Source organism: Eleutherodactylus coqui, chromosome 2 (assembly GCF_035609145.1).
Source record: "Eleutherodactylus coqui strain aEleCoq1 chromosome 2, aEleCoq1.hap1, whole genome shotgun sequence".
Classification (NCBI taxonomy): domain Eukaryota; kingdom Metazoa; phylum Chordata; class Amphibia; order Anura; family Eleutherodactylidae; genus Eleutherodactylus; species Eleutherodactylus coqui.
Genome location: NC_089838.1, coordinates 158,323,923 through 158,339,766, shown reverse-complemented (window position 1 = coordinate 158,339,766; position 15,844 = coordinate 158,323,923). Strand labels below are relative to the sequence as shown.

At 40.7% G+C, this 15,844-nt stretch overlaps 1 protein-coding gene across 2 annotated transcripts in view; it reads left to right on the top strand.

Moving 5' to 3' along the window:
• TSPAN12 (tetraspanin 12) overlaps positions 1-15,844 on the top strand; it is a 136,459-nt gene that overhangs the window by 96,991 nt on the left and 23,624 nt on the right. For both annotated transcript variants that reach the window (XM_066591828.1, XM_066591829.1), the window contains exon 7: positions 14,474-14,617. In XM_066591828.1, coding sequence (XP_066447925.1) covers positions 14,474-14,617 — 144 coding nt within the window. The remainder of the gene's footprint in view (positions 1-14,473; positions 14,618-15,844) is intronic.

The window sequence follows — 15,844 nt, the reverse complement described above, 5'->3', positions numbered from 1 at the left end:
GAAAGAGTCTGATTGGTTGGAGTACAGTTCTATATTATGGGGAATGCATAGGAGACGTCTTAGAGACCTTTCACATAAGATGGAATATTCTGCAACAGCTTAGTTGAATAAGCTGTCCTTGAATTCTGCACCAAAATTCATACAGCTGACTGGATTTTGATGCGGAATTGCCAGCAAAATTCTGCCATTTTCAATTCTGCATCAAAATTCGCGTGTTAAGGCCTTAGTCACACGGGCGTTTTTTCCCGCGATTTGCGGATCGCATGACAGATGCCCGAAAAAACTGCTCCTAGCCGCGTTTCATTAGAAACGGGCCGGAGCTGTCCAGCGCATTGAATTCAATGGAGCTGGCAATACAGCCGGCTCCATTGAAAGCAATGGGCTGCGGGCGATCTCACGATGAATTTTCGGGAAGGGCTTAAAAATATAAGCCCTTCCCTGAAATTCATCCAGAAATGTGTAAAAACAAAAAAATATATATACTCACCTGGTCCCGGCAGACAGAGTTCAGCCGCGGCCGGCCGGCAGTTCTCCTGAACTGCTCTGAGTAGTATTCAGCAGCCGGGGATTTAAAATCCCCGCCTGCTGAATGAGCTGCCTCTGATTGGTCACAGACTCACCAATCAGAGGCAGCTCTCACTTACCCATTCATGAATTCATGAATGGGTGAGTGAGTGCTGCCTCTGATTGGCTCAGCGCAGGGACCAATCAGGGGTAGCTCTCAGCTGTCATTCAGGCTGCTGAATACTACTCAGAGCAGTTTAGGAGAACTGCCGCCGGCCGCGGCTGAACTCCGTCTGCCGGGACCAGGTGAGTATATATATATTTTTTGTTTTTACACATTTCTGGATGAATTTCAGGGAAGGGCTTATATTTTTAAGCCCTTCCCGAAAATTTATCGTGCGATCGCCGGCAGCCCATTGCTTTCAATGGAGCCGGCTGTATTGCTGGCTCCATTGAATTCAATGGGCAAACATCGTTCTTCTCTGCCACAGCTGTTACAGCTGTGGCAGAGGAGAATGATTTGTCTTCTATATGTTCTCAATGGGGTCGGCGCTGCTGCCGCCAGCCCCATTGAGCGCATATAGAGAAGAGAACAGGAATCGCAGATCGCAGATAGGTGCGATCTGCGATTTCTGTTCTATAATTTATCGGATGAGCGCATAAAAAGCGCTCATGTGAACGATACCATTGCAAAGCAATGGTTTTATAAAATTGCCGGACGCATGCACATGCGCAAATCGCGCGAAAAAACGCCTGTCTGACCGAGGCCTAACAGTGTAGATTTTGGTGCTGAATATTCTACAGATGAGCATATTCTGCAACTCTGTTGCTGAATATTCCGGTATCATGTGAGAGGTTCCTTGTGGGGAGCAGACTAGCAGAGAAGGAGGTTTTGTGAGGACCGGAGATCATATGTGGGGAAGTATTGGGATATTAGAACAGGTTGTGGAAAGCCTTGTGTGTCACTGTTAATTAGTAGAGGAGTAATGACAGGAAAGTAGATTAATGAAGCAGCAGAGTTGAGGATGGATTGAAAGTGTCTTTGCATCTCTTTTGACCGGGAAAGGCATAGGATGTACAGAACTATGTCTTCCCTGCATTGTTCAATTGCAATGGACCACTAGTAACAGTTTGTTTTCATGATTTTAAACAAAATATGCAGAAAAATGGTTACAGTATTTCAGCATTCTGGTGACAATAACCAATATTATAGATCACTATTTAATAGAAATAAGTCAATGATGTGTATTAGAATGCATCCACACATTGTTGATTTGCTGCGGATTCTGGTTCAGCTCTGCAGCAGATTTTACCCCTTCAATTCAATTGAAAGGTTGAAATCTGCTGCAGATCTGCACCAAAATCTATAGCAAATGTGTGAATGCACCCTTAAAACACATTTCTGCTAATAAAAAAGTAGCCATTGGTCAGATTTGAAAACCAGCACGCAAAGCAACAGTGCTAACCACCATACTGCCCATATGTAAATTACAAATAAAGCTCAATACTGCATCAAAATTCTGCGTCCAGTAAAATCTTATATTCAAACATACAGGGTCTTCCAGGTATTTATCTTTTCATTGCCAATTTATTCAATGACCACTGCAGCAAAAATATATTTTTCCATCCTGCACCTTCACCTGATTGCCTGTCACACTCTGGGGGTCTTCTATGTATATTGCAGTCCCTTCTATGCAGTACAGCCTCCTGTCATACACTTATCAGGCACCATACTGATGCTGAGATTTCTGCTTTCACTTTTACTTCTCTGTGCTATCAATTCCATCATGTATCAGCACAACATTACATGATCAGCTATAGTCTGTACCTTCTCTGTTGTAGGGAAGTTACTACCATTACCTTCCATATTCTGTATTTACCTAATAAAGCTACAGAGAAGTATACAGCCAGGAGGATGAGCTGTGATCTCCTGTATTATAACTGTGTGACATGATCTCTTGTGATCATCAGCAATAACTGTGACAGCAGTGCCTGTGTCCCTCTCTAAAGAGTTTCTGTGGTAGGCTCCATGTAATAGTATCACACAGATGTTATGCTGGCTGAGAAACTGACTAATTTGAGAACAGATAACCCCAAGTAGATCTAAGTTGGTTAGAATTGAGATCACATGACCACTTGTGGGAAAAGAGTCCGGAGTTTCAGATAGAAAAGAATAACTAACCAAGGAAACATGAATGGATAAAAAAAAAATCACCTATTAAATAGAATACTTAGACCCCTGTCCATAAAATCTAGTGGAAAGAAAAGTTGTATATAAATGCAATTGCCTAATATCTGGTGCAGAGTAGGAGACATAGAAGGATGGGAATGCCAAGGCCTGCTGCTGCACTGACAGAAGGAATGAACAACACTTGGAGTAATTCCTTCCCTCCAGTCACTTCTACATGTTGCCTTGCTGCATCTACACATTTTAGTCTTTTTTCCTCTAAAGTTATCAGTTGATAGCCTGCTCCTATGGTGAATGCCTAGAGAAAACCGAAGGTGTGTGAGACTAGTGTCATGCAGCAGTAGCTGAAGTAGGTGAGTCACACAAGCAGGCATCCCACAATAATGCGTTACAAAGTGTCAGAATATCAAGTACTAACACCTCACAATGTACATCCTCTGATCATTCTGACTCTGCAAGCAAATACTACATGTACTGAGGCCAGGAAACTGTCAGACCGGCTGCTGCTTTGTCCATGTGAACTATGTGATGGATTTTATAAACTTTTTGACTGTTTCTGTATAATCCTATAAAACCTACAGTAATGTTACATTAGCTATATTGGGATAGCAGTGTGTATTACGCTGTGAGAATAAAGCACACTGCAAACTTGTTTGTATATATGATCATTTGCTTGGTGCCAGCCAATTAGTAGTACACTCATGCACCTGTAGGTGGCACTGTTGTATATACTATGTGTAACATTGTTGTATGAACTTGCCAAACAAAATGTGCAGTGTTTCTTAAACTGCTACATTCATCCTATGTACAAAAGCATCTTACAGCTTTAGTTACACCTGCAGTATGTGAGGGGCATAGAATCAACCAATCGGATGCTGTTGTATAAGTTGTTGTCAGTCCTCACATATGACTTGTGCAACATGATGAAACCAATATGATATGGAACGGCTGCTGACAAAAGTGAATAATGGTTCTGTACAAAGAAGATGCATGAAGTAAGTGTGTTTGAAGCATGTAATGTTTATATATCTGTTGTGGCCGTATATCTGCTTTTACAGCATAGCGATTTGTAGGTCAGTAGGGGCATAGTTTCTCTTTGTTGAGAGCACCTACTAATACGGTAGGTGGCATCCTAGAGGCATTGTACCATTTCCCATTTGCCGACCTACATCATAGGTCTCTCACCTAGCCAGCAACCTACTACATACTGTTGAGGGGCAAATACCCTTAAACTGTCTATCTGTTCATGGTTTATCCTTTCCTTCTGGAGAAGATTCTGGCCTTGGCTTTTATTCCCAGTCATTGTTATCACGCCTATTAAAAGGTCAGACATTGACTTGCAGGATTGCTGCTTTCCAATGGGTGGCGCAGTTAGAGGTGTTGTCTCATCTTTCCATTAGCATGCTAATTGTCAGCCATATGCTGAGAAAGATACTGTAATATAATCAGGTTATAACTGTCCAAAAGCCATCAGCCAAAATGAAGAATTCTGACAGGACATTATTTAGTCAGCTGCAATGGGAAAACTAGAAGACCAGCCCTCAACTGATTACAACTGGACGCCGGGAGTTCTGATGCTGGACCCACGTGATCCGGCTTCAATCTGAAAAGATTGCCATTGTTGTGGGAGCCAAAGGGCCCCTTGGAGTTCACTGTGTGGGCCACATTAGTTATTCAGAAGTTTTGTGCACAAATCGTAGCAGATTGACACCATGCTTGTATCAAGCCAGTGCACTTCTGATTTACTTAAAGGAATACAACAGGTTTTTAACAACAAGCATTACATCACAAAATAGGAGCATACAAAAAGAGCTATTGTGCTCATACAGGATTGGTTAATACAATAATATGGTAATTCACATGTTAGTAGAGTATCCAAAATGGAATGTGAGGAGGCATTGTGTTATCTGTAAATAAGGAGCTTCTCCTATCAGAATGTAGAACTGCACCATGAGAAAGACCTGTGGGAGGTAGAAGCACAACTGCTTCTAGTTTGTGATATGAACTACTGATCCTATGTGCCATGATACCTAGTACGACATGCTGCCATCACTTGTCCCCTCTCCAGGGGTGATGCATTTATTTTGTCTGATGATGTATACGCATTTATTCATCACCAGAAATGACTGTTGGGTAAACCTAACCTAAACTAAACTGCCGTGCAACTGATAGCATATCTCCCGTGTCCCCTTCTAATGTCTGTGACTAGCCAATATTTTCTAGAAGATTTTGCCGTTGAGAAGCAGACTAAGAGAAGCTCCCAACTTTGACTAAACCTCATTCTTCATCAAAAGCAAAAATGGAGGCATCAATCATCAAAAATGTTCTATGCTATTTTACCCACAAAACCATAAGTCATGAATAAAATTATCCTACAGATAATCTGCAGCATTAATCATTGGTAGCGAATTTGAGGATAGACAATAGAGAGTGTGTGTTCCTTAGTAGATCAGTCAGTTCTTTCACCCTTGGGGATCGTCTATACAGCTGTAGTACAGCTTTGTACAAGTTCACAGATATATGGAATTATAATGTAATACAGTGTTTTCCCAAAGTAAGACGCAGTGTTATATTAATTCAAAAGATGCACTAGGACTTTTTTTCAGGGGATGTTTTATCTTGACGACAGCAGAATTACCCGATCTGTGTGTGAGAGCCTGGCAGTTCCAACCTTTATTGTCGCTCACACGAGCACTTAGACCATCGTTATCAGGGTATTCTGAGCAGTGAAAGTACAGACAAAACCCTCGACCACCCTCACAGGAGCCAATCAATGTAGGGCTCAAAGAACCAATCACAGCCATCGCTTCATGGTGGTGGGATTTATGTATCTTAAAACTAGGAAGTGATCCTGTGTGGGTGGCTGAGAAATGCGGGAACAGAGCCTGCTGGGTAAGTGACTCGGCTGACCTGCGTGAAAAGTGCAGCAATTGTCTTTTTATGGCCTTTTTCACACACCTAATGCATTCTTATTGACAATTTTTTATGAATTGTAACTAGGGCTTATTTTCGGGGTAGAACTTGTATTTTAGATCGTGCTAGGGCTTATTTTCAGGAGAAAAAACAGTACAGCACTTGTAGAAGTATATGGAATCTTATTTTTTTTCATGCTTCTTTTATAATACCATAGAAAGAAGCCTCTAATCCTACCCCATGGTGCTTTAGTGACCACAGCAGCTAAACAGCTTGACAGGCAGATTTTATCAGTTTAATTGCAGGACAGCAATGGATCACCAAGGTGTTAAAAAAATCTGTAAAAAAGTAAAACTTTTTTTTGCATTAAAATAGTTTATTTTTAAATTACATGTTTTTATTGTGCAAAAACATAAAAATGCTATACATCTATTTTAGCATAACATAGCAAATTTAACTACAGCACATCTAACCAGTTATCAAAGTACTAACAACCACTTGTCTGTGAGTGACTGAGTAAGTTACATGCTCCGCCCCTGATCACATGATGGTGACATAATCACAGGTCCTTCATCTGAGCCACGATTTCACCACAGCTGAATCACTAGAGCTCTGAGCTCCGCCCTGATCACATGACCTTGAAATCATTACAGGTCCTTCAATATTTGACTAACTCTAACCGTCATCACAGGTCCTTCAGTGATTACATGGGATGATGTCATTCACTTTATTATAAGTGGCACATTGTACCACCAGAAACACTGGTACTATAAATGATAGTAATAAATAGTGTTCTTTACAACCCTCTGTGGGTTGGTTATGTGGATGTGTCCACTGCTCCATGCACAGCGGGAAGTTGGAAACTACTAAATACAATATTTGCTCCTGGCGTTAAGACCATACTCCACCCATGAATACGCCCAGACACATCTCCATGCGGTTTGTTTTTAGAAAATGTGTCATACCTTATGAGGATGGGCTGGGTGGACATGCAAGTTAAAAAATTTTGACAACTGGAAAAGCCTCATAGCTATTCTACCCAGACGAATTGGACAAGCCATCAAGGGCTGTTGCTTTTTGACCAAGTGGTTTTAAAAAAAAAAATTCTGCAAGATCCACCAATTTCACTAGATTAAACGGATAGCCTGGGAGGATAAAGGGGGTGGCGCACACTGCAAAGATCTGCTTGACTTGACCAAGTGGATCTTTTAGTCTGGTCCAAGGAGACTCATATTATTAATCAGGGCAGGGGAAGTGTAGTTTACTATGTTAATTTGTATTGTTCTGAAGTATATTGTATTGTTTGGAGTAGGAAAAACAAAGACAAGCATCCCAATGCTCGTCTTTATTTCTGTTCTTGAAAAAAATGAGGATTACTAGAGATAGTGATATGGCAATGGTGTTTAAACTTTCTTGTTTTTGCTCTTGAGGATTATCTTAAACTTGATAAGATTTGCATCTTATGATCTCCTCCACTCTACAGGCCCATTTAGACACATAGATGATCGCTCAAAAAATGGCTTTTGAGCGATCATGTTGCATAATCTGATAATTGATACTAATGCCTATTAGTACCAATTAGCAGCATGTGAGCCGCCAGGAGTACCACTCACTATTCTCTGAATTAATTCCTTTTGTTCTGCAGCAGGGCTGACAGCTGAAAACAGCTGAGACAATGCAATCAGCTGTTCTCAGTAGTCCCCCGGACAGAGCACAGCGTGCAGTCCGTCTTATCAGCTGTTCTGCTAAAGGATGGTCTTTAAGCTTAACTGGGAACCGCCATTCAGCAGAAAACTGAAACATGGGCACATTTAGACGCAATGATTATCGCTCAAAAGATGGCTTTTGAATAGAGATGAGCGAGTATACTCGCTAAAGGCAATTGCTCGAGCAAGCATTGCTTTTAGCGAGTACCTGCCCGCTAGAGACTGAAGGTTCGGGTGCCGGCGGCGGGCAGGGAGCTGCAGGGGAGAGCGGGGAGGAACGGAGGGGAGGTCGCTCTCTCCCTCTCTCCCCCCGCTCCTTCCTGCTGACAGCCGCTACTCACCGCTCCCCTGCGCCGGCACCCGAACCTTCAGTCTCGAGTGGGCAGGTACTCGCTAAAGGCAATGCTCGCTCGAGCAATTGCCTTTAGCGAGTATACTCGCTCATATCTACTTTTGAACGATAATCGTTGTGTCTAAATGGGCCTTACCTGCGCCTCAAGTTTATTGTTTATTTTGTTCCTTTGGACATTATTTGCATCCTCTAAGTCAAATCCTATGTGATACATTTCTTGGTGTCCCTATTGTTTTAAAACTTGTTGGTTTTGTGAAAAAAAATAATAAAAAATGTCAATGCAAACCTCTGACAGTAATTAAGATGATATTTATAAAGTACAGAAAACAGGATGAAAAATTCACAAAACTGATGAGATTAGTTTTTTTCAATACACCTACAAAAAATAAAAGTTAACCAATAAATTATAGGCCCTAAACCCTAAAATGGTGCCAATAAAAACTACAAATTGTCCCCCCAAAAAACTTATTATACAGACTTATCAAAAGAAAAATAATGTTATGGCTCTCCTAATGCAACAATGATAATATAAAAAAAAAACCAAAACAAAAAAAAAACAAAACGCTTAGTCATCAAGGCCTAAAATAGCCTTGAACGTAATGGGTTAATGTAGTGCAGAACACCTTAGAGGCACCATACATGTATTGTCGATTGCTCCATGGGCATGAACGCTTAATCTGAAATTATGCTGCCTGTGTATACGCAATTCTATTTCACCAATTTCCTATAAATACATACAAACTAGGAAAGAGAGTTGTCCTAATTGTCATGTTAATTAAAAAAAACAAAACCAAGACATGATAAAAAGATTCATTTACCCTTCACAATCTGATATTCCAGTTGATATCTGAAGTTAAAGAAGTTTATAAAATTACAAAAACATATATTTTTTTTAAGAAACTTCAACATAGATGAGCTGCGATTCTACACACAGTCCACGGACAAGTTTAACACTGTTTTTGGAACAAATAAACAATGGTTTGTTAATGTAAAGCCTCATGTGGCACAGACTGTTAAGGCAGCAGAAATGCAGTTCTAAGCTCTCACTCATGACCTGAAGGTTGCAAGTTCGCTCTCTGCTTGGTTCAGGTAGCCTGCCCAAGGTTAACTCAGCCTTTCATCCTTCCAAGGTCGGTAAATTGAGTACCCAACTCTGTGGGGGGGGTAATAAATAAATTACCTAAAAATACTGCAGAATACGTTGCGGCTATACAAATAACAATATTTATTTTTATTTAATTCCTTTAAGGAGCACCTTAGAATTGCAGGCACACAAGCAATGGGGCAGCTATAGGCCCTGACTTTCAGTGCCTGCTAAAATCAAAATGAGCATTTTTCGGTATGTCTTATGTAGGGATCAGCAGTGTCCTTTGCTGTATTACATCTGTGATCTTTGGACATCCCAACTAAGGAGCAGTAGGGTCTTAATAGACACAACGTAGCTTCTTGTGATGACTACCACATGAACAGCAGTTTTCCTTTGTGACTGTGGCTGCTATGACAACTCCAGAAAAAGAGGACAATTGTATAATAAAAGAAAACAAGTACATTAGAAGTCTAATAATCTCCGCTAATCAAAGGATCGGAAGATGCAGCACGAAATAGCAATATTATACACAATGCAAATTAGTTGTTGTTACATTGTAATCATTATACATTCATGGACTGTAATGTGTGTAAGTTATTTGAAAAAGCCAAAATATCACATATTGTTTAATTGTATTGTATTTCCCCTCTCACTAAATTCATTTCAACTTTTTTGATATTGCTTTTTTATGCTAATGCAATTTCAGTTTAAATTATCAGAATACAAGAAAAGGAAATAATCTTTTGTTTTATGGGAAGCATAATTAAAGAAATGATGTATTTAGTTTGTTTTTTTATGAATATCTATATATAGAATGTGATTTGCATTTTTCCTAGCTACACAGTGCAGGCTAAATGACTGATTTGGTCATCGTATATTAGTCACCAGGCTGGAGTGAATGTTTTATATACAAGGCATGCTTAATAAATGCTATGCAGAGATCCAATTCTTCCACCAGCCTCTTCCCTGATGTATGTTGGGAGATGAATTTGAGTCATAAAACAATGAGATACAGATTTTCAATTATAGCATGAACCAAGTGAGAGCTGAGTGCAAGCAGCAGATTAATCTACTCACTTTCAAAGGTTTTAAAGTTTGGAGGCATTTCCTGTAATTATAGTAAATTAAACATCAGATTCGGGACATTGACAAATGAAGACATGCTCTATAACTGTGACTTTGAAGAAGATTTATTCGGGCTTGCATGCAAATAAATATCAGCTACGCATAATGATTAAATGTGCCACATTGACACATTGGCACTATTCATTTGCTGACTGGCTTAGCAGCTGCCCATGGTGTTAGTTTTTCTAACATTGGGGGGGGGGGGGGGGGGGGCTTTTGCCACAAATACTATTTGCAGTGTAGTATTGCAGTCATTGTGTGATTTAGAAGTCAAGTATCAGGACGGATTGTCAGTGGGAATAGCTTCCAAAAAGAAAGGAACTCAACAATAAATCTAGATTCATTATTATGTAAAGTCAGTTTATTTATTCATTTCATTTAGATTTATGTACAGCCTGCTAAAAATCATACAACTTATCTTCTGTTCATCTCAGTACTGGTACATACAGTACCCTATACAATATATCTTACCTGCACCCTTTATTATATTGTGTTAATAGTAAGATAAGAGGCGCATGAATTTTATCTGGTAACAAGCTTAGGATAGGTAATTAGCATAACTCTCAGCGGGACAATCACCGAACGCTATTGACGGATGTAAATATTTGTATTGCTTTTCAAGGTTAAATCCAAGAGCAAGAGACAAAGTCTTTAACAACATCAGATGACATCTGCATGTAATGCACAACATAATGCTATGAATACATGCTGTTCAATATTAGACTATAGTGCTTAAAGGTCGGCAGGGTATTCTTTTTAATAAGCCAAAAAGTGGCCATTTTGATAGAAATAAAATAAATTTGTGATTTATCTTAATTAGAAATGTTGCCATGTTTATTACTTCTGACTTGCTGCAACAGTGTCTCAGCCCATACATTGCCCCCAATATATCGTATATAGTAAAGCTCCATACAGTGACAACTCAATCTAGTCACCTGGCCAGCTCAGCAAATAGCAGCAGTTGTATTAGATAAAGCAGACTCGTAATGAGGTCATGTGTCCGCTTTACAGAGCTAGGTCATCAATAGTATTTCACTGGAAAACCCCTTTAAATGCACGCAAGCCTCGGATCACCATGCACAATGCCAAAGTGTTGGCTAAAGTGTGGTGATGCATGTTGCCACTTGACTCTGGAGCAATAATTCATGTTTTAGAATCATAGAATGGTAACGTTGGAAGGGACCTCCTGGGTCATCGGGTCCAAACCCCTGCTCAGTGCAGGATCACTAAATCATCCCAGAGAGATGTGTATCCAGCTTGCCAGATCCTCTTATTCCTGTTTTGGAGCGTCCATTAGCTGCAGTTCACTTATGCAGGGCCGTGAACACTACGAGTGATGTAGCATTTACAGCCTAGCAAGGAATGCCAAATCATTCTGCATGCTGCTTTAGTTCGATGATATGTCACCACTAGTGTTTCATACAGTATATGAAACACTAGTGGCGAGACATTGCACATGCACAGGCATGCTAAAGCAAGTGTCAAGGATTCGGCATTACCTGCTAGGCAGTGAACGCTACATCAGTAGTAACATAGCATACATTGACCTGCAGGAAACAGAATGCCGGCAATGTACGCTTCGTCACAGAAAGAAGAAGATTCGGCTGGCTGGAGGTAACATGAGCCAGGAGAAGATCTGCTAAGAAGGCTGTCTGGTGAGGAATAGGCAAGTATAGAATTTTTTTTTTAATGACAGAAACCCATTTAGTCCCCTCTCAGTTTTCTTTTTTCCAAGCTAAGTATTCACAGATCTTTTTACTGCTCCTTATAAGATATAGTTTGCTGACCACTGACCACCTTGGCAGCTCTTCTCTGAATTTTCTTCAGTTTGTCCATGTCTTTTTTAAAGTGAGGTGCCCAGAATTGTGTTTGCTTTTTTGGCTGCTGCATCACACTGTTGACTCATGTTCAGTCTATGATCTATTAATATACCCAAGTCTTTTTAACATGTGCTGCTGCTTAGCCCAGTTCCTCCCATTCTGTATGTGTTTTATTTAATTTATCTTGCCCGGATGTAGGACTTTGCATTTCTCCTTGTTAAATACCATTTTTCGATAGATGTCTTTTTTAAAGTGGGGTGCCCAGAACTGAACACAGTATTCCAGATGAGGTCTGACTAGGAGCGAGTAGAGGGGAATAATTACCTCACGTGACCTAGACTATATGCTTCTCTTCATGCATCCCAGAATTGTGTTTTGTGCTGCTGCATCACCTGGCCCTTTATTTCCAACAGAAATTTAAGTTAATGCTATAGCTTACAAAGGCATTATAGACTTTTGTGTTCCAGGCTGATTTCACCAGTGTGCAAATGTGAGGTCCATAAGGACATAAATATAAAAAGTTGTATGGTCAGCTTACCGCCCCTCCCCACTTACACTACTCCAAAAGTTCAAGTCCACTTCAAAAGAGCAAATCAGATGAAACAGCAACAAAGTGGAGAGTCTAATAAATACATCCAATTTTATATATACTAGTGTGAAGGCTATTATAGCCACAAAGAGGACCAGACTCCATCTTAATATCCATGGTTTGGTTATTTTTTGCATAAATCATATGAGTTGTATATTTTAGTATATTAAACTTTATACTATATCCTATTAGTGGCAGTTTGTACTTTCCTTGCCTGCAATCATAATCAGAGTGCAAAAACCCATTCTATCATATCATATAGACTATCACTCGTGGCCAAGCATGATTGCCTTCCAAGTATGAGGTCTTTTTGCGGTGGGTCCATAGGTGATTATAGCAACCTATTTTTGATCAGCAGGTTCTTTCGCGGTGGGGACAAGGGTTGGCTTGACGTGCTTTCCTCTCGATACATTTCTCCCTTTCACCCTCCATTCATGCCTCTTCGAAATTCACAGCACAATTGGTAATGGCTGACCCTCAAATTGAGCGCTTGATGGCCAGGGCTTCCCAGTTCTCGATGTCTATGCCACAGTTTTAAAGGTTAGCTTTAAGCTCATCTTTAAATCTCTTTTACTGTCCAGCAACATTCCATTTACCGTTCTTGAGTTGATAGTATAGTAATTGCTTTGGGAGACGGTGATCGGACATTCGCACAACGTGGCCTGTCCAGTGAAGTTGATGGTGAAGGATCATTGTTTCAGTGCTGGTGGTCTTTGCTTCTACCAGAATGCTGACATTTAAGAGAGAGGAGGGGAAAAGGGGAATGCAGTTGAAAATTCTTTGTGTCTGTTACATTGTATGTTGTGAGAGGGGAAATGAAGCAGTGATGGTGGTGGTGGGGGTGGGGATTCTCATTGGTTCAGAGCACACAGCACAGTTCATACATCAAACCAGGTATTCTCCACCCTAGTAAAGAGGAAATCTTTACATCTTCACAGGGGAGTAAGGCCTCATGTCCACGGGGAAAATCAGGCCCGCTACGGATTCTACATGTAGAATCTGCAGCGGGTCCCTCCTGCCCCGCGGACATGAGGGCTGAAAATAAGAATAAATAAGAATAAACTCACCTCCCACCCGCTCCGTTTCTTCTCTTCGCCGCGGCGTCATCTCTGCGTCGCGGCCGGATCTTCTTTCTTCGGCTCGGCGGATGCACAGGATGACGTCGGTGACGTACCCCGCGCATGCGCCGTCCCGAAGAAAAAAGATCCGGCCGCGACTGAGAGAAGATGGCGCCGCGGCGAAGAGAAGAAATGGAGCGTGTGAGTAAAATCTGATTTTTGTCTCCCGCGGATCCGGACGGCTTCCATAGGCTTCAATAGAAGCCCGCGGGAGCCGTCCCCACGGGAGACCCGCATGAAAATGGAGCATGGTCCAGATTTTTTCATGCTCCATTTTTTTTAAAATCCCTTTTATTGACGATCCGCGGGTATTTATCTACCCGTGGGTGGTCAATGCATCCCTATGGGGTGCGGATCCGCGGGCAGGAGAAGTGTTAAAATCCGCTGCGGATTTTAATTCTTATTTTGCCCGTGGACATGAGCCCTAAAGGAGCCAAAAGCACAGGTTAGGCACAGGACTTCTTGGTGCACTACATCTTTTACCCATTTACATTTGCCTATATTGTGATTTTTGTTTTTAAAAATAAGCGCACTTTACAATTATACTGATAGGTGGACTTTAATTTGTATGCATTAAATTCTGTCTGAATTTGTATATTTCTAATGCTAGATAACTGAATTGTAAGAACAAGCCTGAACAATGAGAAAGATCTTTAATTGTACTATGAATCATTGTATAATTCATTATTCTTCCAGCCCAGAGGTATAATCTTTCCATTTTCACACTTGGTCAACAATAACTTCAATAGCTATCAGCCCAGTGTAAAGGATGATGTGCTACGTGTCATTAATCATGCCTCAATTTTTATTTAAATAATAAAGCAAATAAGGTGTGATGAAAGTTCTGCCAGGATCTGGTCGCTGAGTTAGAGGCAAGATGTGTCTAATTTATTACTGTATATGTGTATGCATTACTTAAGAATAAAATGCTACCATTATACATAATGGGTTTGTCAATACATGGCAAGCTTGTGCCTTTTAGAGATTCGTGATTGCTGGCAGTTCATCTCTTATGGTCCGTGGAAGAATTACGTGCGAGATTAATGATGGCATGCTTTTGTTTTTAAAAAGTTCAGGTGCTGCGGAGTGGTATACCTAACAGACTGGCTGGAGATGACAGAGATGGATTGGCCCCCTGATTCCTGCTGTGTGAGAGAATACCCCGGTTGCTCCAAACAAGCACATCATGGAGATCTCAGTGATTTGTATCAAGAGGTACAGATTGACTCTGCTTTTATGTTTGACATTTTTTTCTTTATTATTGACATTATTAACCACACAGGTATACAGTTGCAATCAAAACTATTCACCCTGTTGTAGATTAGGTTTACTTGCCAGGTATACAAACGTTCAGCTGTTTGCAAAAAAAAAAACAATCAAATAAGAACAATATAAATGACTCAACACAACTGAAAATTCAACACAAAATGCCACTTTTATTGACTACTGCAGTCTCTGAATTATTCGACCCATTTATGACAAGGGTCTTTAGTACTTAGTAGAGCACCTTTTTCTGTTATGTCTTTCTGCAAATGTAATGTATAGCCAGACACAAGCTTCTGACAGCAATCCCGAGGAATCTCAGTATGTTCCTCGTGGGCAAGCACCTCGAGTTCATTAATATTCTTGGGTTTTCATGCTGCAACTGCCTTCTTCAAACCAAAGATTTTCTATGGGTTTTAAGGCAGGTGATTGTGATGCCACCCCAGAATCTTCCAGGACTTCTGAAACCTAGTTTTGGTGGATTTTGACGTGTGCTTATGATTATTTGTGCTGTTGGAACGTCCAAATGACACCCAAACTTCTGTTTTCTCACAAAATGCATGATATTTTCTCTTAGGATCTCCTGATACTTGGTGGAATCCACCTTACCCTCTACACGCTCCAGGTTCACAGTGCCAGAGGAAGCAAGTTGTCCCCAAAGCATTACTGAGCCATCAGCATGCTTCACTGTAGACAAGAGTATTCTTTACAGCATATGCTTCATTCTTCTTTCTCTACACATACCGCTGATCCATTGGCCTGAGAAGTTTTACTTTGTTTCATTGCCCCACAGAACAGAATCTCAAAACTTCTAAGGCTTATTAGTATGGTTATGAGCATATTGGAGCCAGCTTTTTTGTGCTTTTGGTTCACTAGAGGTGTACGTCTTGGAGTTTGGGCATAAAGACCTTCAGCATTTAGTTTGCGCCTTAATATTCAAACAAAAACCTCAGTGCCTGCTGCCACCAAATCTTGCTGCGGGTCTTTTGCAGGCATTGTAGGGCTTTTGACCACCTGCCTCCTTAGGAATCTGGTGGCAGTTGATGATGGCTTCCTTTTTCTGCCACATCCATGTTGAACAGCCAGTGTTCCTTTTGACTTGCGTATTATGCTTCCAACTCTATCCATAGGAACATTCAATGCATTTGCTATCATTTTGTGTGCTTTTTCTTGTTTGCG